This window comes from Peromyscus leucopus, chromosome 8a (genome assembly GCF_004664715.2).
Source record: "Peromyscus leucopus breed LL Stock chromosome 8a, UCI_PerLeu_2.1, whole genome shotgun sequence".
In the NCBI taxonomy this organism is placed as follows: domain Eukaryota; kingdom Metazoa; phylum Chordata; class Mammalia; order Rodentia; family Cricetidae; genus Peromyscus; species Peromyscus leucopus.
Genome location: NC_051085.1, coordinates 41,470,714 through 41,492,269, shown reverse-complemented (window position 1 = coordinate 41,492,269; position 21,556 = coordinate 41,470,714). Strand labels below are relative to the sequence as shown.

At 43.0% G+C, this 21,556-nt stretch overlaps 1 protein-coding gene across 1 annotated transcript; it reads left to right on the top strand.

The window, feature by feature from the left end:
* Positions 1-423: 423 nt before the first annotated feature.
* On the top strand, positions 424-10,009 carry LOC119086856 (retinoic acid early transcript 1E-like). Its single transcript, XM_037200385.1, has 3 exons — positions 424-508; positions 9,008-9,256; positions 9,722-10,009. Exons 1-3 carry the CDS (start codon positions 424-426, stop codon positions 9,994-9,996), a joined length of 609 nt encoding a protein of 202 aa, XP_037056280.1. The 3' UTR covers positions 9,997-10,009.
* Positions 10,010-21,556: the final 11,547 nt, after the last annotated feature.

The following is a 21,556-nucleotide window of genomic DNA, read 5'->3' as shown; positions in this document are numbered from 1 at the left end:
TAGGCCAAGCATTTACACACATGAGTCTCTGTGGACCTTATCTGTACAAACCACCATAGTCATGGTTCATATGGGCCTTTCTGTTCTATTTCCCTCTGCCTGGAGGGCATGGGATGCAACAGACACAGAATAAAAACACACAGACCTGAAGCTCCTAACATGAATATTTCTTAGCTAATGACACAAGGTTTGGCAGGCCACAGAAAGGGTGTTTGCTGTCATTCTAGAGGTGGCATGAGACCTCAGACTCACTGTCTCTTTTCAGTGGCAGGCACTGTGCTTGGAAGGCAGTAAATTGAGTGTCTCTGGGTGGCTACCTGGAGCCTCACCCTGTCCTGCTATGCCAGATGTAGCAGCAGCATGTGTTAGGAGGGACCTGCAAGGTCTCTAAGAACTTGATACTCTCGAGCATTGTGATTTACCATGAGTAGTTCAGCCGTGTCCAGGTTTGCACCCACAGTTCTCACTGGCGACTCCAGTGGACCTGTTCTCGAACAAGAGCTTCAGGGTAAGTCAACCTCCTAAAGACCCGAGTAAGAGCAAAGTCTAAGGAATGCAGAATTAATAGCTTCAGAAAGAGGAAAAGGTTAGCAAAGTCACAGCTGAGCAACCTGAGACCCAAAAGGGGAAGTCATCTCCAAAGAACAGCAGAGATGTTAGCCCACCACTCCTGATTCACATCCTGTGTTCTGCACCTCCACTGTAGGCTGCAGGCAAGAATGACGTCAGCCAGAACAGAAGCTATTTTTGTAGGAGCTCCACAAGCATCCATCTGTGACGCCTTAAAGTCCTACTCTAAAGTCTGTGGAGTCCTTTGGGAGGGCAGGTGTATTGAGACGAGAGAGAGGGGCACTGGGAGCTCAGGCAGCCTATGGTGGAAGACAAGATCTCTGTTCCGACTGTGGATGGGTTTAGTTTTTACTCAGAGAAATATCAGAATAATCCTTCTGCTGGGCCTTGCAATGGGTAAGAGCTACCTGAGTGAACTGCAAGTCAGATTGGTGGGTCCAAATCTCAGGAACATATTTAGTAGAGGTATCAGGGGCAGCTCTTTCTCTGCAGATGACTGCATGGACATGGGTCACGTGGATAGCATGAACCAAATACATATAAACATTAATATTCACACCCACAACCACCAGCAGCCAAAGAGAATAAATGGTTTAGCTTTGGGGACTATGTTTGAGTTATGAAGATGAGGCCCAGATTCTGTAACCTCTGTGAGGGTCACAACCACATACCACAAGAGGCTGTCTCATTACACCATACAATCACCTCCAGCATTGGGACCTGGCATTTAGGCAGCAGGATGTGAAGATGGATGAGGTCTAATCTCTGGAAGAGAGGTGTCTGGTACTCACTGATCCTGTTTTCTGACACCCAGGAGAAGGCCTTCACCTAGAGTTTCAGGGAGCTGCTAAGGGGTTTACATGGGCTTAAAACTGGTGACTTAAATACTCTTTGTAGGGATTAAAACACCAGGTTCTCAAATTAACCAGGAAAAGTGAACATGCCAGTGGTAGATGATGGAATTTTATTTTGTGATGTTGTTATTTTGTTGTTGTTTAATCCTATTCTGGTTGCATGGTTAAGAGCATGAAAGTACTACAAACTAACTGTGTTTTGTTATGGTCAGCTAAGGTCCCAACAGCCTTGACATAGGACACATGTGACTACTTACTGTCCTTTCAAATGTACCCTAAAGGATCATATCAACAGTTGGAGCACTATTGATTAATTGTTTCATCACCTAATGTCAATCATCTGGTGACATTGTATGGCTTGTATAGGTCAAGTTTGTCTAAGGTCAAAGTGAAAGTAACTAATTTTTTTTTTTCATTTGCTTACATCCAGTGAATTGAAGGAATTAGGACTATATTTATATGTACTCCTTTATGTAGAAGCCAATTTGTATTAACTCCTTGGGGGGGAACCTTATCACGGGAGCATGTACATATTTACATCACATATGTCACAATATGTGTAAAGGTACATAACAACTACATCAAATCATAGGTGTAGAGAGCAGCTGGACCTGAGGAGCAACTGGTACATAAGCAATTGCTTAGAACAAGGTTAAAAACTCAAAATAGAAACTCAATGGGCATGCAGGTGACCTTTTCATCAGAGTGCTTCCATAGTAGACATTCAAATCTCCATCACAGAGACCTCACCCTAAGCACCATGGAGACACAGCTTTAACTCTTCTCTGAGTCCTCTGTAGGGAGTTGCCAAGCCAGTGTGTGCTGAGAGAACACTGGGTAGGAAAGTTCCAGACTCTGTAGGTCACTCTGGCTGCTCTCCACAGCAGCCTCAAGCATTCACTTGAGGTGTATAAACAGTACCAGCCAGTGGTTAGGTTACTGCATGAAAGACTGGATGAATTCTACAATTGAGAAGCTCACCAAAGCCAGGAGGTGGTGGCCATGCCTTTAATCCCAGCACTCTAGAGGCAGAGGCAAGTGGATCTCTGTGAGTCTGAGGCCAGTCTAGTCTACAAAGTGAGTCCCAGGACAGCCAGGGGACACACAAAGAAACACTGTCTCAAAAAACAAAACAAGGAGAGAGAGAGAGAGAGAGAGAGAGAGAGAGAGAGAGAGAGAGAGAGAGAGAGAGACTCACCAAACAGGAAACACTAAGTGAAAAGATACTCAGTGTGGAAAAAGTGCTGAGTCATACAGTGTTTGCCCTGCATGCATAAAGGCCCAAATTTGAGCCTAAGACCCACGTTTTAGAGGGAGGGGTGGCAGAGCATGCTGGCTATCTCAGAAGTACTGAGGTAGAGACAAGTGGATTCTTCTATTCTGGGGACTCTGGTCAGCCAGCCTCACCTGCCTACTTGCTAATCCCCAAGTCAGTGAACCCTTCTGTCTCAAACAAAAGATGGGAAACAGGTAGAGAACCACAGCCTTGCTAGTTCTCTGGCATCCCCCGCACAGGCATGAGCACAGAGTATGTGGGCACTACCCCTGCCCATGAGCACCCACCCCTGCCCTTCACCACACACACAGGAAAAGAAAGAGAATTACCAAATGTCAGCTGGATCACACAATTCATGCCTGCCAGTCTAATGCTTTCTATGAAGCTGATTTCTGCAGTTGTTGTTTGTTTTATTTTTTTGAGATAGTCTTTCCCCATGTAACTCTGCCTGGTCTTTAACTCCACAGAGATCTGCTGCCTGCCTCTGACTCCCAAGGGCTGAGATGAAAGGCAGGTGCCACTATGAACAGCTAGGAAGTTGCTTTCATTTTGAAAACTCCAGCCATGTAAACAAGAGGACTTGCATTTCATTCTTCAGGACAAACACAAAAATTCCTGAAGAGATGGTTTGCGCCTGTGATCCTGGACACAGGAAGATCCCTAGGCCAGTGTAGCCAAATCTATAAGTTTACAAGTTCAGAGAGAGACCCTGCCTCAAAAAGCTAGGACACCAAATGTTGACTTCAGGCTTCCTTATACAAGACCAGGAGGGTCATAGAATTGACTAGAAAAGCAGTCAGGACAGCCAACAACTTTGATTTCAGAGGGGACCAAACTTGCTAGGTTTTTAAAAAGACATTAAAAAAAAAAAAAAAAAAAAAAAAAAAAAAAAAAAAAAAAAAAAAAAAAAAAAAAAACTAGAGAGGTGTGGTGGCTGTTTATTGTCCACTTGACTATATCTGGAAAGAACTACAATCCAGAAATGGAGGGCAAACCCGTGAAAGATGTTTTGTCTGATTTCCTGTGAATGAGTCTACTTCTAGTCAGGACCTTTGAAGCAGGAAGATACATGCCTTTAATTCAGATCTTGAGGCAAGAAGATACACCTTTAATCTGGAACATAACTTATGCCTGAAGTTTATAGAAGGACCTAGAAGAAGGAAGCTTTAGCTCTTTGCCTGCTTGTCCTCCCCTTGCCAGCACATCCATTCCTTCACTGGCATAAGAGGCTACTTCTTCAGGATTCCAGCACATAGTGAAGGTCAGCTGAGACATCCAGTCTTGTGAACTGAGCAACTACTGGATTCTAGGCTTTTGCATTCACAGCCAGCAGTTGTTGGATTAGCTAGACAGGAGCCTGTAAGTCATTCCAATAAATCTCCATATATATATAGAGAGATTCATTCTCTAAGTTCTGTTACTCTGGAGAATCCTGACTAATATAAGGCCTCTGAAGGTGGAGGTGCAGTTAGGGAGAGGGAGGAGGTGGGAACAAGGAGGAGGCAGGAGGATGGATTGCCATATCCAGAGAGGAGTGGAAAGGATCCCTAGCCCTTAGGCAGGAGGCATGCTGGGCAGGGAGGGAGGTGGGGGGACAAGGGGATCCCCACAAATGCACTGCAGTTTGGCCAGGGTTACTTCCCTTTCTGATTGTGGCTCCATGTGGTCACTTTCTTTTCCTTCTGCCCTGGTTTGCCACAGAGTGTCCCCCCAGGACATGACTGCTGAGTGAGCACCTTGAGGAATCTTGGCAGTGTGGACTCAGAAGCCTGGGGCCCCTGCTGCTAGGTCCCCACACCTCCAACCCCTCCTGCAGCCTCCTCCACCTCCCCCCCCCCTCGCCCCCCGCCCCAGCACTAAGACGCCAAGGAAGGGAGGGGCCACATTGCAATCCACAGGGAGTGGGGATCAGCCAGCAGGGACACCAGATCTGGACATATAGGAACCAGTTTTACCTTAAATTCACTGCCATTTCAAGAACTTTCTGTGGGCGGGGCCATCAGAGAGAGAGAGTCTTTGAGGTTTTCCTGTCATTCTGGACAACTTAAGTCTCTCCTGTGGCCGCCTCCCTCTAGAGAAGAAACCATGGAGCTTGCAGCAGCTACCAAGCTCATTTACTGCCTCCTGGCCCTGCTTCTCAATGAGCTGTCTGTCTGTCTGTGTGCAGGGCTAAATGGTGAGTTCTGGGGATCAATGGGGACATGGCAGAACGGGGCGGGGCAGCGGTGGGGAGAGGGGCTGGTTAAGAGGGTAGGGCACAGAGTTTGTCTGTTTTCAGAGACAGCCTAGGAGTTTTTGGGATAATATCCTGGAGTGGGTGGGGGATGGAGTGAGGGGGAGGAAGGAGCGAGCGGGGAGGGGGCACACCGTTATTTGTGTTTGGGGCTAGCCAGTGAGTTCACAGATCACACTGGGTTGGGGATCACCTGGGCACAGTGTGGAAGATCAGGGTTTCCTCAGCTCTAAGACTCTTTCCTGAAGAGCCCAGGTCTCAAGTTCCTTCCACCCCTCTCCCCAGCCCTCTCTTCTGTACCCAAACCAGCTCTCAGGCATTCTCTGGGCTCTTCGCTTTTGAACTTCTCAGTGTGTTTTACTAGAAGATCACAGTACATGCAGCCAGCAGCCTCTCCATACATTCTCCCCCCTCCCCCAAAACGTCTGGGTCTTTGATGGAGGAGTTCACTCTGTAGTCCAAGCTGGCCTTGAACTACACTTGCCCTTGCACTCATAGGAACACTTATATGCAGGAACTGAGGGTCTGTACCTCTCCAAGATTATAGCCCACCCACTTGGTTTATTGTTGAACCACACCCCAGCTCACCTTGCTTCCCCATCTTGCCTCACTAGTCCACTCAGAACAGAGCTTTAAGGCCCTCCTTCGCTAGTGGCCAATGCATACACACCCCTGACTGAGGATACTCTCCAGCAAACCCACCCCTTCCCACCACACAACCAAAGCAGAGGGATGGGCACCATTTCCACTATGTAGGACAGTTAAGTGGTACAGAGTAGGAGCACATGGAAGGTTCTGTCCTTGCACCCCAAGCCCATCTAGTCTACTCCCTGGGCATCAGATAATAGTATTCATTTAGGCAGAAATCAGTTTCTCTATAAAAAGTCAGGTACCAAATATTTCCAAATTGGCAAGCCATACTATATCTGCCTCTTCACCAAATATTTAATCAATGAACAGGAAACCAGATTTGGCCTCTGACCTAGTCTTCTGACCCCAGATTAAGGTACGTGCAGTATCACAGTATTGGTGTCCATCCCCACATCACCTTCCCCAAGTGAAGTCAGAGGTTCCTGTTTCAGAGTCAGCAGTGAGTCCTGTGCTGCCTGTGGCTTCTGGTGAACTGGAGGTGACATGAGAAGGGACTAAAGTTTGTGACCCCCTGGCCTCTCCTCTGCTGTCCAGTGGGTTCTTTGGTTCATACAACCCATGGGGACATGAGTTAGGCTGAGGTGTCAGGTTACCGGGGACCTCATTCCTGACACATCTTCCACGGGAAGTTTTTTTAAGTTGGCTGTACAGGAGAATAAGGAGGCTGTGTTAGACAAAGGTCTCTTCCTACTGTGGGAGCCCTGACCATCCAAGAGAACTGCTTTCTGAGTCTCTTCTCTGCATGCGGGGCCTGTCTACCTAGTGTCCTACCTACCTAGTAGGAGAAAAGCCCAGCTTGAGATAGTCCTCTGAGGGTTTGTGGTCCCTGATTCCCCATGACCAGAGACCCATGTCCCAGGCTTCAGTACAATGTCAATAGCCACATTGGGATGAATCACGTTAGGAGCAGGAGTTGGATCATTGGTTAAGAGCTCTTGCTGCTCCTCCACAGACACAGAGTGCCCAGCACCGTGGTCAGCAAACACCCAGCTGTTGACAACTCTAGTTTCAGGGGTCCGAGGCTCTCTTCTGACCTCAGCAGGCACCCACATGCATGGGGACAGACAGACAGACAGACAGGCACATCAGCTTCAAAAAATTAAAGTTGAAGGAAAAAGGATACATATTTGTCTGCTGCCTGAGCATACTTCTCATCCTAAGGGTCCATATTAGGATTCTCCGATTGCCTCAGTAGTATAGATGATCATGGATCATTGGCCTGACAGGCATGTAAGTGTGTTTGAGCGTGTGTGTGTGTGTGTGTGTGTGTGGTTGTGTGTGTGTGTGTGCGCATGTGCGCGCGCGCACGTGCGCGTGCACGTGTGTGTTGCATTTCCCCTGGAAAGACAACAATTATAAAAGAGGTAGCCAGGTACTGCTATAGAATACAAGTAGCACAGATAAGTTTGAAAAGAGGTTTAACACCCTCTACAGTGCTTTCTTTTTCTTTTTCCCCTCTTATTGAAAATAGAAGCCAGGCAGCGGTGGCACAAGCCTTTAATCTCAGTTCTCAGGAGATAGAAGCAGGCTGATCTCTGTGAGTTTGAGGCTGGGCTGGTATACAAGCCAGTTCCAGGACAGGCACCAAAGCTATACAGAGAAACTCTATCTCAAAAAAAAAAAAAAAAAAAAAAAAAAAAAAAAAAAAAAAAAAAAAAAAAAAGGAAGTGTAGTAGATTCTTTTCTCATGTATTTTCCCTGATTATAGTTTCCTCTTCTTCTACTCCTCCCACCACTTCCTCCCCACCTCTCTTCCCCTCCGGATGCACTCCCTAATTGTCTCTCATTAGAAAAGAACAGGCTTCTATGAGATAACAAACAAACATGACAAAGTAAAACATAATAAGATGAAGCAAAAACCATCATATTGAAGTTGGACACAGCAAACAGCAGGAGGCAGAGTCCCAAGGGCAGGCACAAGAGTCAGAGACCCACTCATTCTCACAGTCAGGATTCCCATAGGAATATAAGCTAAAAGCCATAATATACACGCAGAGAACCTGATGCAGACCCACAGACCCATGCTGTCCCTGATCTTCCTGCTTCAGACTCTTTGAGCTCATAGGAGCCTTGCTTAGTTGATTCAGAGGGCTTGTTCTCCCAGTTTTCTTCATCTCCTCTGACTCTTATGATCTTTCCACCTCCTCTTCTGAAGGATTCCCTGAGCTTTGAATTGAGGAATTTGATGGAAACCCACCATTTAGATTCTCTTTCATGTAATGTCTGCATCTGTTCCCATCTGCTGCCCTAGAAAACCTTTCTATGATGACTGGATAAGGCACTGATCTATGAATATAGCAGAACATTATTAGGGGTCATTTAATTGGCACTTTTGTTTTAGACCAATAGTGTTTGGTTTTACCCTAGGTCTCTGGGCTGTCTAGTCCTGCTGGTTGGGGGCACTGGCAATCTTATAGGGATCCTGAGAAAATTAAGAATTATGGTCAAGTCAAGTCCTGACTGGAGTAGTCTGTGAGGCTGCATTGTCTGAGCCAGTTGCCTTGAAGCTGTTCTGGATATTGGAATATCTGGAAAACTCTCAGGGGGTCTTCCTTTATCAAACTATATTAGCTTGGAAGCAATCCATAGGTTCTCATCTTCTGTGGAAACAAAAGCAGAACCTCTTTTCCAAAGCAATGTATCCTTAGACACAAATTTTGAAGTCAAGATACTATATATATATATATATTGATATATAAATATAAATATTATTTTTATTTATATATTTATTCATATTTATATTTTATTTATATTTATATTAATTTTTATATAATATTTAATATTTATATAATATTTATAAATTATATATATATATATAAATATATATATATAAAACTCAGCAGTCTTTACAATCAAATGTTTTTCTGCAGTTAAAAATCCCAAAGACAATATAATCCAGACTCTGTAATTTCCATCTTTATGTGGCTGGTTATTTAATATTACTTTTACTGTCTCTTTAAAGACTTAAAAAAAAACCTATTTCTTTATATTTGTCTATTCTCCTTTTCCTCTGTCTTCCAAGCCTATGTATTTTTTACACATAATGTAAACCATTTAGAGGTTTATTCCATGTGAATCTGTCTTTTGTGTATCTATAATCCTTTTCTGATCATTGCAAACTGCAGCCTGGCTAAGATGGAAGCATCAGCTCTGGCTGCTGACTCCACCCACTCCAGCTTTTTAACAAGGTGGAGGTGCCTAGGAAAGTCATGCTTTCCCTGCCAACTCTGGAGCCCACGCTGCCATCTGAGGGGTCCATGGTGGCATCAGAGGATCGTGCCAGACTAAGACAGGTGAAGGTTACCCAGGCCTCAGGATCTAGCTTTCCCGAACAGTGTACACTTCCAAGAGTCTAGGTTTACAGAACGAGTTCTGTGGTTCTCTGCTTCCTGTTTGGAACTCACCTGCATGCTTTTCTCACAGGTACATACTTTGTGTTTAATAACTTTACTATCAATGCTCGTTCCTCACCCTGGCTTGAAGGATGGTGCTCAGTGAACGGTGTACCTTTCCTGCAGTTTCATGACAATAAAGCCACGCCTTTGGGTGACCTGGGAAAGGTGGTAAATGCCACCAGAGCATGGACAGATTTCACCGAACGTCAGAATTACATTGGAGAAGAGTTGAGGAATCAGATACTTAACACAGAAGAAGAGGCAGACAAGACCATGGGTAAGTAAGGAACAGGATGCAAAGACAGAGGTTATGAATAAGAAACAGGAAGGGCAGGCTGGGTAGTGGTGGCACATGCCTTTAATTCCAATACTCTGGAGGCAGAGACAGGCAGATCTCTGAAATCTAGGCCAGCCTGGTCTACAGAGAAAGTTCCAGGACAGTCAGGGCTACATGAGAAACCCTGTCTTGAAAAAACAAAATTTTTGTTTAAAACGATAGAAAAAAAGAAAAGAAGAAAGAAACAGGAAGGGCAGAGCCCATGTGGGAAGGGGACTGTGGAGTATTTGTATAAAAGAGCTGAATATTGACACAACCAGGGAGTAATTTGTATCCAATGGGTAAGAAATGACAAGCCACGGAGGAAAGAATACAGGTCCCTAAGAGTGTGGAGAAAGACTTGACCTTGGAGGGGTAATGGCTCTATAAGTGATAGAAGATGATGGTTCTGTGTGTCATTTGTAGATCACCACATCTGGCAAGTCATCATGGAATCTCAATATAAACAAGGACAACTCAGTGATGCCTCCTGGAAATTCATCATTGGTGGACAGAATTCCTTCTACTTTAATCCAGTGACCAAAAGGTGGGGAGCAATTCATGATAAAGCCATAGGTATCATGAAGAAATGGGAGACAAACACAGAACTAGCAGAGGATCTAGCAAGGTTCTCCATGGAAGTATCCGGTTACTACCTCAAGGAATTCTCAAAGCACTGGAAGGAAATTCCAAGTAAGTAGTTAGGTATATTATCACAAGGAAACCTCCACAGGGTGGGAAAGTTCTCTTGAAAAGTCTGGTGACTTCCTTCTATAGACATCAGCATGTGTGCATAATGGAAGATTTGATAGACTGAGTGATTTCTTGGTGGTCTTCCTGTTTGGAAAGCCAGTGATAACCATAAGGATTTCTCTTTCTCACCTCACCTCCCAATGTCTCTCATTTCCTATTTACCAATGGCCCAGGCACTGTATGGCCTGCTAATTGGCCCCAAGTCTGTATGCATCACTGTAAACTTCCAGTATTTTCTTCCTCACTTATAGCTGCCCTTGTACCAGCACCATATTACTCTGAAAGAATTTGTTACCTTTCTCTAACACAATTAAACACCACCAATTGAGCCAACATCCATAAAGCTCTACCCACAGAAAATATGTCACATTATTTGATGGTTTTATAGACATTCCCTTCTTTAGTAATGAAATAACCTCTGTAAGGACATCTTACACACACACACACACACACACACACACACACACACACACACACACATCCTATTCATCTCTCTATCCAAGATCTAATAAAACAGATCACACAGGAGTCCTAGGGCAGCCTAAAGAGAAGTTGCTGATTGAAATGTTTTGATTATTTTTCCATATTTTTCCTAATTTTTTTTAAAAAGCACTAACATCAAAGGACCCAGATACCACCCAGTTTCCATCTGCTGGTTCACGCTCTCCATGTATTGCAGCATTTATCATCATGGGAGTCAACTTACTAGTCTTTATTTTGGCATGATTGTGGAGATCTTCGGTACCCAAGGAGGTAAGGAGCAGCCTGGCTCTCGTTCTTGTCCTTGAGTATTAGTCTGATAAGGACATAGGAGCAGAGTCCCAATGGTCTCACCCAAGCCACTTTCTATCACAGTGGTTCTCTTGCCACTAGAATGATGCCTCTTCTTAGCCTTGAGCCCTCACTCCACAGTAATGTTGGAGATGACTATTGCTGAGGTCCAGGAGGCCAGCAGAGTCAGCATAAGTGTGCAGTTGCAGGAGGGATGAAACCGGAGAGACCTCCTGAGGGGACACAGAATCCAAGAAGAGGATCCAAATAAAATGCAAGGAAAACTGGAATAGGGTTCCTCCTCATAACCCAGCATAAGGTTCCCCCAAGACTCTGATGAATATCTGTTTGCTTTCTGAGGATGACATGATTGTCTTTAATGTACAGAAGCTCTCCATCACCTGCTGTGAATGCTCAAGACCATGAGAAGCAACATTATTAGAGCAATCCTTGATTGCAAGCTTACTTTTTTCCTTAAGTTTTCTTGTGTGTGTGTGTGTGTTATATGTATCTGTGCATTTTGTGTACACCCATATACACAATAGATATGAGAAAAGAAATCCATCATATTCCCTGTGTGACAAGTTCTCTCACTGAACTGGAGCTAGGTTTGCAGCCCTCAGGCTCCATTGATCCCCCTGCTTGTTCCTCCCGTGTCCCTGAAATTACAGGCTCACCCACCCATGATCAGCTTTTGCCTGGGAGGTTGGGAATTGAAATCCAGGTCCTCACACTTGCACAGTAAGTGCGCTTGCCAACTGAGCCATATTACCAGGCCCCCAAAACTGAATTCTGTTGATACTCTGGCTCCCAGCCCAATACATAACTTCTGCTCAGATACCAAGAGTGGCCAACATCTGAATGAAACAAGCTTCCCAATTCCTCACTTGTGTGACCTCCTGCCCTGCTCCTTGCAGAGACCCTTGCCTTGTGTCCACTTGGTGCTTCTGAATAATTTGTAAGAGATGATTGTTCACAATGAGTTAAGACTGCCCACTGTACTCAGTCTTTCACTGTTCCCGCCATGTTTGATGTATTTGGAGTGGCTGGTGACATTTTTATTTGAGGGGAGTGTATTTATTGCAGTTTAGTGGGATTTGATTATCCATATGACCACACTCCTTTTTCTGTGTTGTCACTGATGGGCAGAACCCATAGCCAACTGTGCTAACTAAATACCGCAAGGATAGACTGAAGTGAAATATGAATTAGCATGCCCTGGGTCCTTTCACAGCAGAAAGAATGAAGTATGATATATCTATCTGCAGACAGAAATGTAAAGGACCACCTCAAGTTCAAATGTAGCACCTCTTGGGTGGATGGCACCCCTCACCCAGAGCCCACATGTCACCCTCAACTTCAGTGAAGCTCACAAATTCCATCTTATTTCCCACAGTCCAGCCTCTAAATTCTCTGGGAAAAGCCTCATATTTGGAGCCTGCTAGTGGTGCAGCAAAAGCAGGAGAAATTGCCAGAAGTTGTGATGTGCTATTGCACAGCAGGGTGACCAGAAGGACACAGCTCCACAGTTTTGCTCAGTAGAGAAGGACTTTGAGTATATTGCAAAAGGTGCTGAAGAAAATCATTTCTCAATGCAGTTTATCAATTTTGTCCATAGGTGTTTAACATTCAGTTTTGGTGACATGGACAAGTGAGTAAGATGAATGGGTACATAAGGGAGAATGCACATAAAAGCTTTTCAGAATTGTGTCTTTGGGGCCTGGAGTAATGGTTTATCTGTTAGGAACACTTACTGCTCTTGCAGAGGAGCCAGGTTCAATTCCCAGCACCTACACAACAGCTCACAACCACATGTAACTCCAGTTCCAGGGGATCAGAAGCCCTCTTAATGGCATCTATGTGTCCCTGTACACATGTGTTGCATGGATACACACTCAGGAACACGCGCACACACAAATAAAATAAAAACAAGTAATTTTTTTTAAAAAAGCATTTAGTACTTTGAACATTGGGATTCATGTCTCACAGTGGCCATCTTAAGACGTATACTAACTTTGTTTCTCGCTTTTCTTTATTAGCAGTATGTTTTATTTAACCAACTGTCTTTTAAATGTGACCTTAACATAGAATCAATATAAATCTCAAAAAAGATATTTTACTTCCCTTTTAGTTAAGGCTGGACAGATGGCAAAGAAGTTAAGAGCATTGGCTGCTCTTCCAGAGGTCCTGAGTTCAATTCCCAGCACCCACACGGTGACTCACAACTGTCTATAATGAGACCTGGTGCCCATTTCTGTCTTGCAGCTATACTTGCAGGCAGAACACTGTATATGTAATAAAAAATAAACCTTTACAAACATACAGGACTGTGACGAAGATTGCCAAAGTCCTAACTATTTCAATAAGGTATAAAAATTTCCCTGTAAGCTTGAAGTGGTAAAAAGATTCACATCTACTATCAGTTGACATGTTAGATTTTTAAGTCAATGTAATTATTTTGGAATAGCTACTATTGCATAAATAATTTCAAATCTACCTGCATATTTCATCAAGGCTACAGTTCTAGTATGTGGAAAGCTGAGGCAAGAGGATTTTTATAAGAGTTCAAGCCTGCCATGGTTATATCATAAGTTAAAGGCCAGCTTGGACTATAAAGCAAATCCCTGTGCCCAAAACACAAAAAATAAAAGTAAAGTTAAATGACCAGCAAAGACAGAAATACAGGTATTTTTCCTGGACTTTCATATTTCCTGATTTTTTTTCATGTTTACTGTTTTTTTTTTTTTTTTACTCACAGTTTCTTTTTCAATGTATGTACAACTCCAGAAACATCTGAAGGCTTATCATACCAGTGCTTAGAGTGGCCAAAAGTCCTGGATGTAAAAAATGAAGTAGAGAAGGGCTGTGTGACTGAGTTCTGTGGTCTGTGAGGTGGGGGAGTGTCTGAGAAATGAAGAAGTGTGGGATGCTGTACCTGGATGCACAGGATCCCACTGTAATCCACGCCCCTGTTTGTCAATAGGTGCTCCCTGCCGCTCCTCTTCCTCTGTAGTCTGACCCCCAGCCCTCATCATCAGCTGTGTCCGGTGACTCTTGAGCAGTTCATGTGCCTTCTTCAGCAAAGCCAACAAATGTATTTATGATGACATCTCGGAAACCTGTCCTGTTGACTTCCGACCAAACTGATGGGAAATCCTCTAAGTGATGGTCCTCAGCGCCTGACTCACCAGGGCATCTAAGTGCAAACAGGCTGTTGCCATCAGGGGCTTCTTCTCAATTTGTTCCCTTTCCTGTCTCATTCTTAGATGATAGCTTTGTGGATTAGGCTGGGTGGGACTCTAAACTACTCCTCACTGTGCAGAACAGTGGCTTACCCAGGGTGACTCCATGTAGCTGGAGTTTTCCTGCCTTGCCCACAGTCAGGACAAATCTCTCTCACCTGCACAGCAAAATTTGTCATTTTCTTGTTTTCAAAATAGGTTTCAATGCACAATATTATCAAGTCTTACATTGTCATTGGTTAATGTGCTTTTTCACACATAGCTTCAATAATCTGTTGACATTATTTGTATAATGCTGATATTTCCTTTTTTCTTCATAAATTTAAAATAATCCAATGTGTTGGATTTGTTTGTATCTTCTGAATTAAAAAAAGTCTTTGAACTAAGCTTGCATGTTCTCTTTCTTACTTATCAGCCAATTTAAATTAAATCCTTTGAGGAAGGACTTCTTCATCTAAACATACCACATAGCATCTACCTGGAGGTGGAGAACAGATTCATCAAATCAAAGACACAGGCAAACAGTTGGACCAGGCAACAAAATGACACAGAAACCATGGCATGTGTGGACATTCACCCACATACGCTAATTGACTGAGTAGATCTTCAGTGATGTGAGATGCTGGAATGCCACAGGTCCAGAGATACATTGTCTTGGGCCATCTTCAGTCCTATTAGGAACAATTTATTGCCTATCTTTGCATGTAACCCAACATCCTTATGACTATTAGATAAATGCTTAGAATGTATGAATAGACCCTCTAGATTCCCCAAACTCAAAATAAGAATTTTCTCAGATGGAATCTAAGGCCTGGAGTGAAGATTTTCTACCCTTGCTATAACCTAGCAGCCTGATGTCTCCACCAATGTATTTGAAAAATTATTGATTTATGACTTTCTTTGTTTCTTTAGCATAAAAAGGTCATAAAACTGCTGCCATATAAAATTATGGGTAACCTAACACTAAGGTCACTCTGATAGGTTGGCCATGGTCTTTCATATTTTCCTTGAGAAGCAAGTATTTCTTACTCCCTTGAGGGAATGTTTCTTGTTTTTACACAAGGAAGCAACATTTGGCACTGTAATTGGAAACTGAAAGAACATATAGCATGATTAGTTTTCATCAGAGTGCACCCTTAGTGTGAAAAAGGTGGAACATGGATGTCTCAAGCACAGAGCTCAGGCAGAACCTTGAGAGGGGTCAAGCAAAGGGAAGCTGGTGGCAAAGAAGCCAGAGTTTGAGTAGAGTTTAGTGGGAAAGGATCTGCTGGGGTACACAGGGCAGCCCTCTCACAACTGAGGGTCTTGTCACAAGGCCATGAAGGCTTAGCTGTAAGGATCACAGAATCCTTGCCCGAATCATGACCAGAGAGGTCTATGTGCAGAATACTGTTGGTGTGTCAACAGCAATCCAGTGCTCTTAGTTTGGGAATGGGTCTAAAGGAAAATTCGTGTGAGAAACCAAGTGTGTGTGTGTGTGTGTGTGTGTGTGTGTGTGTGTGTGTTTTAATGATAGTCTGAACATCAAATCTGTCGAAGTTTTGAGAATATATCCCGGGGTGGGTTAAAAGACACAATGGTCAAGTTCCATAGCAGGTCCCACCCAAGATACAACACTGATCATGAAAGTGCCCTTCAGTGTGTCAGACCTGGGCTCTCCACTCTGACTCAGAAAACATAACTCCTTTCTGGGCATCCTGCAAGAAGAACCTGGACCACGGTTCTGAAACTGAGCTTCACTCCAGAGCTAAAGTGTGCATGTGGTTTGGCAGATGACACCAAGAAATACACAGGACAGTTGCAACCTCAATCTGATCACAAATCAGCTCTGAGGATGTGATGGCTAGTTATAAGTCAACTTGATGTGAGATAGAGTTATCAGACTGAGGTGGCCTCAGTTGAGAAAATGCCTTCGTAAGGTCGGGCTGTAGGCAGGTTTATAGGGCATTTACTAATTTAATGCTTGATGTAGGAAGGCCCAGTCCATTGTCAGTGGGCCCATCATTGGGATGGTAGTCCTGGGTTCTATAGGAGAGCAGACTGAACATTCCATGGGGAGCAAGCAAGTAAGCAGCACCCTTCCATGGCCTCTGTTTCAATTCCTGCTTCAGATCCTGTTCTGAATTCCTTCAGTGATAAACTAAGATATGGGAAAGTGTAAACCAAATAAATCTTTCATCTCCAACTTGCTGTTGGTCATGGTGTTTCATCATAACAATAGCAATCCTACCGAGGACAGAAATTGGCACAAGATTACAGGATTTTGTTGTCACAGCCCTGATGATGTGTTTGGGGGAAGATTGTGAAAAAACTTTAAATCTTTGAGCTTGAAAAGTCACTGAGGATTCAAAGCTCACTGAACTGTTCTGTAATAGCTTGGAAGAGAAGAATGTTGAGTCAGTGTTCACACCATACAATCCATACTTGCTTTAATGTAGATATGTATGTGATGCTTAAATTTTTTTTTGTATTTTCAGAAATAAAGGGCCAGACACCAATAAAGGCAAGTAGCCCAGGTGACCAAGCCTCTGAGAATGTCTCTGATAGAGTTTCTCCAAAAATATGCATCCAGAACAACTTCAAAGCTGCTGGCTGAGATGACCCAGCCTCACAAATATCTCCAGCCAGGACTTCGGATAAGCTCTATACTTTCCCATCACACAAAGACTAAATGGAAAATTATGCAACTAGCTGTCTCAGGACTTGACCATTATCCCAATTTTCACAGGGTCCCTTAAAGATGCCATTGCCCCTAGACAACAGAAAGCAGACAAGAAAATACAAAACCCACAGTATCAAGAAGTAGGGTGGATGGCTTTTAATCATCTGGTGGATTATGGATGTTTGCTATCATTGAGGGGGGTTGGTTACAAGTTGTTATTGGCCATGGTCAAGGAGGAAACTAAGTAAAGGAAATTAGATTCAGGGATCTTGTTCTGAAAATAAACAGGGGGATATAGAAATGATAGGATAAAAGGATAGATTATTTAGTGAATCTACCTTTCACTAAAAAGCAACTATTTTACAAATATTTATTAAATATTTTACATTGGTATGGACTTCTGTATCTCGATACAAATTTAAGTTTATTTTTGTTAGAATGTAGTCTATAATTTTTCTACTCTTGTTTAAGATATTTTTGTATATTGATACAAATTTAAAGTTATTTTTTTTATACTCTTCTTTTCTTGTTTAAGGTGTTGTACCTATGAAACTCATTTAAAAATGTAGTGTAAAGTTCTAGTCCTTAAAAGCTATTTAGGATAACTAAGAAATACAAGTTAGTACTTAGTCATCAAACTTGTAGTCATGCTAGATATATTTTCAAGGTTAAACAGAAATATATTTTAGATTTATAGGTGGTCTTCAAACACTTCAGAGTCCTACGGAATATGACATTAAAGATGTTTTAACAACACGAGGCTTCTCATGACAGTGAAACACATCTGCCCCAGGCAGCACCAATTTACTTCGCAAAGGTTGATGGGCATGGAAGAACCTCCATATGGAGTTTGCTTTTACTTTGGCAAAGGTAGTCACTGGGCAAGGAACTGCCCTTGACCTCAACTGCTGACAGGCTGCTGTTCAAATGGAACAAGCAGGACACAAAAGAAGGCAACTGCAATTACAAGGTGGGACAGTCCTTCAAAATTCCTGCTTCACAGAAAAGTCTGTCCAATATTCTAGTCCTGTAGGCTGAAGATGGATGCCCCAATGTTACAGAGGAACCATGGCTGACCGTCCAGGCAGCCAGATGTCTCTGTCATTTCTTAGTTTTGAAAGCTGCTTGCTCTGCACTTCCTGTTTAATTAGGTAAAATTATTTCCTTCTTGGGTCTCTGATGGGGTTGAAGAATGGATAGTTATAGTTCAATTTTTCTGTACTTTTGATAGAAAGTAAATCAGGTACAAAACTTTGGACTCACCAAGATAGGATAGATAGAGTATTTTCTTTGAATTAGCCAAATACAAATTAGACTGGACATGGTGAATGTATTTCTTACTTGATAATTGTTCTCATTGTATACAGTTTTACTATGTTAGGGTTAAAAACTTTCCTATTTATTTAGACAAAAGGGGGAAATGTTGCTGAGTATTTGTTTACACTGTTTGGAGATGTGTCACTGTGATTGGTTTAATAAGGAGCTGAATTCTAATAGCTAGGCAGGAGATATAGAGAGGATTTCTGGGCGAGAGGGGAAGAAAAGGAGATATATAGACACCCGAAGTACTCCAGGAAGATGACAATGAGACCTGGAGAGAGTCAGACATACAGAATGAAAAACAGGTAAAAAGTCACATGGTTAAATGTAGATTCATAGAAACAGGTTATTCAAGTTATAAAAGCTAGTGGAACAACCCTAAGCTAAGGCCAAGATTTCATAAATAATAATAAGTCTCTATGTCATTATTTGTAAGCTGGTAGCCCAAAGAAAAGGCCAACAACATAGTACCATGGGATGACCAAGAACTGCAGCAGCAGTGTAAGGGAGTCAGCTCAAGTCTAGGGGACAGGCTGTGTATGCTGTAGGGTCAGATCTGATGAAAGGTCTTAAGCCATTTGGAAGATTCTGGAAGATCATTAGTGGATTCCAGACATTGGATACTGAGTTCTTTACAGTTGATATTTGGTTATGCTTTGTTCAGATTATGGTGGTGCCCTGGTTTTCCCCTCTTGAAATAAAATAATCATTTAACTTATTTTTTAAATTTACAGAAGCCCACAGTTACATCCTTTGTTTTTTATTTTTTTAATTTTATAATTAATTTAATTTTACATATCAGCCACGGATTCCCCTGTCCTTCCTCCTCCCTTCCCCCCACCCTTCCCCCAATCCACCCTCCATTGCCACCTTCTCCAAGGCAAGGACTCTCCTGGGGATTCAGCTCAGCCTGGTAGATTCAGTTGAGGCAGGTCCAGTCCCCTTCTCCCTTTACCTAGGCTGAGCAAAGTGTCCCAGCATAGACCCTAGGTTTCAAAAACCAGCTTATGCACTAAGGATGGTAGGGCTGGGACCTGTCTTAGATCCTTTGAATTTTGAAAGAGAATTTCAAGTTTTAAAAAGATTTTTGATTTTTACAGAACTGAACTTTTAAAGTGTTTGAATTGGTAAAATCTGTGGAATGTTTTAAGTCATTTTTTAAAATATTGTGATATCAATATTGATGTGCCATCTTGGGGATAAATGAGAAAGGAGAGGTTCTGATTGAAAAGTGTTTCATCAAAAAGAGAGAAAGGAAGGAAGGAAGGAAGAAAGAAAGAAAGAAAGAAAGAAAGAAAGAAAGAAAGAAAGAAAGAAAGGAAGGAAGGAAAAAAGAAAGATAGATAGAATAAGAAAAGTGTTGAGTGTGTGTGTCAAGTTAACAAGGGTTCAGTTGTGCTGGCTGGTTTTATGTCCATTTGACAAGCTACAGTTTCATCCCTTATTTGCTTTTGGTAATGGTGTTTCTTCATAGCAATAATAACACTAACTTTGGGGGAAGGGGGCTCACCATCCTGCATGAAGGAAAAACCTGATTACCCATAATATGTGCATCAGGATGTCTGTCCAGAAATGAAAATGGCAGACACAAATGCTGTCAGCCAGGCATTCTCTCCCTCCCATGCTGAAGAACAGCAGCAACTGTAAACAGGGAAAATGGAGCGAGGATGAGGGGATTCTCACAGTATGTTCAGGCCTCCGGAAGTGAGCTGTCACTCTTCCTTCAATACAAGGGGGCACACATTAAAGAGAAATGAGGATTTAACCCACGCAAGAGAAGTCTGAGAGTCACTGTTTAGCTTATATCCTGATTTGCCCTGACCCGTGACAGATGGAGGTGGTCCAGACTTCAATCTGTAGGCCTTTGGCTCTCCCTGGAAAGTCTCCACAGACAGAAATCAGACTATTCCAACAACCATCACAATCAACAGGGAAAAGAAAGAAAGAAGAGCTCCCCGCAAAGCACTAGGGGCAAAAGCATTTACTAGACCAAACATGTATATCACCCCATCCAAGAGTCAAGAACCACCTCCCAGAAGGGTGAAGAAAGGATGTGAGAACAAGAAGGGCTGGGATGCTGTGAGATGCTGTTTTCTCAGTATGATGGAGCTGCCGCACCATTGAACTCTCAGCAGCTCTGAGGACTTGCATGATCCCTGCACAAGAGCAGGCCTGTCATCCTTCCCCTCATGGAGGGAGAGGGACTCATGAGGTGTAAGTGCTCCCTGGGGTGTAAATACAATTAATGGTGCTGGAAGGGGAGAGACACTTTTATCAGTGGTGTAGCCACTCTTAAATGCCCATGTTCCTGTACTTAACCCTGTAAGACGAATTACTAAACAGTCTTATTAATAGAAACAAAAAACAAAAAACCTGGATCCACATATTTGAGTTAAAACTGAGAGATCAAAGGAATAGGACAAGCCACAGCCAACCTCACCTCACCAACTCCTCAGCTTCCAAAGAGACCTGTTTTCTGTACCCCCAGGCCTGTAGGCGTTTGTGTGGCTGCCATCTCACGGCCTCTCTCTGCCCAGCTACACCACTTCCTGTCTGTCTGTACAGACCTCCAGACGTTTATGGTTGACTAGTGTTGGAATTTAAGGCATGTGCTACCACTCCTGGCTCTGTTCTCAGTGTGGCCTTGAACTCACAGAGATCTGGATGGATTTCTGTCTACCGAATGCTAGGATTAAAGGCGTGTGCTACCATTGCCTGAGTTCTATGTTTAATATAGTGGCTGGCTTTTCCTCTGATCCTCAGATAAACTTTATTAGGGTGCACAATATATTGGGGGACACAGTAGATCACCACATATCCCCTCACCCACACTTGTAGAATCCTAATTAAATAAATTGAGACACACATAAGCGCTCAATTGCGCGCGCCCACCCACACACACACACACAAATGTGAAGCAGAAACAATATTACTTTAAAGAGTCTTATGGGAGTGAAAGGGAGACATAATATGTGGAATAATATGGCTGATACATATTTTATACATCTACAAAAATGTCATAATGAAACCAATGGTCTGTTGCCTTTCTCTACAGATACCTCGATGACACAACCTACACACACATAAAAAAGCATGGGCCAAATCTGCATAAATATTAATGCTCATCCCTGTCCTTGCTGGGGAATCCTCATGCAGGCAGCTAGGTGTGCATATTGTTTACTGTGAATCACACAGAAGGAGCCCAATTCTATAACCCTTGTGAGTCTCAGATCATGTACCACAAAGGCCTGTGTCCTGACACCATAAGATGACTCCTAAGGTTGAAGGGTTGAGATCTGGCAGTAAGGCACCAGATGTAACATCTGGCAAAGTCTATAGTAATCTCTGCAGTGTGGAGGAGAAGAGTCTGATACTTGCTGATTTTGTCTTCTGAGAGCCACTGGAAGGTCCTTCATTTGAGAGTTTTAAGGATCTGGAGCGTTTTGACATTAACTAAAGCTGTTATTTGAAAAACTGACTTTGGAAGAGCTTAAAGCATTATGTCCCCAGGTC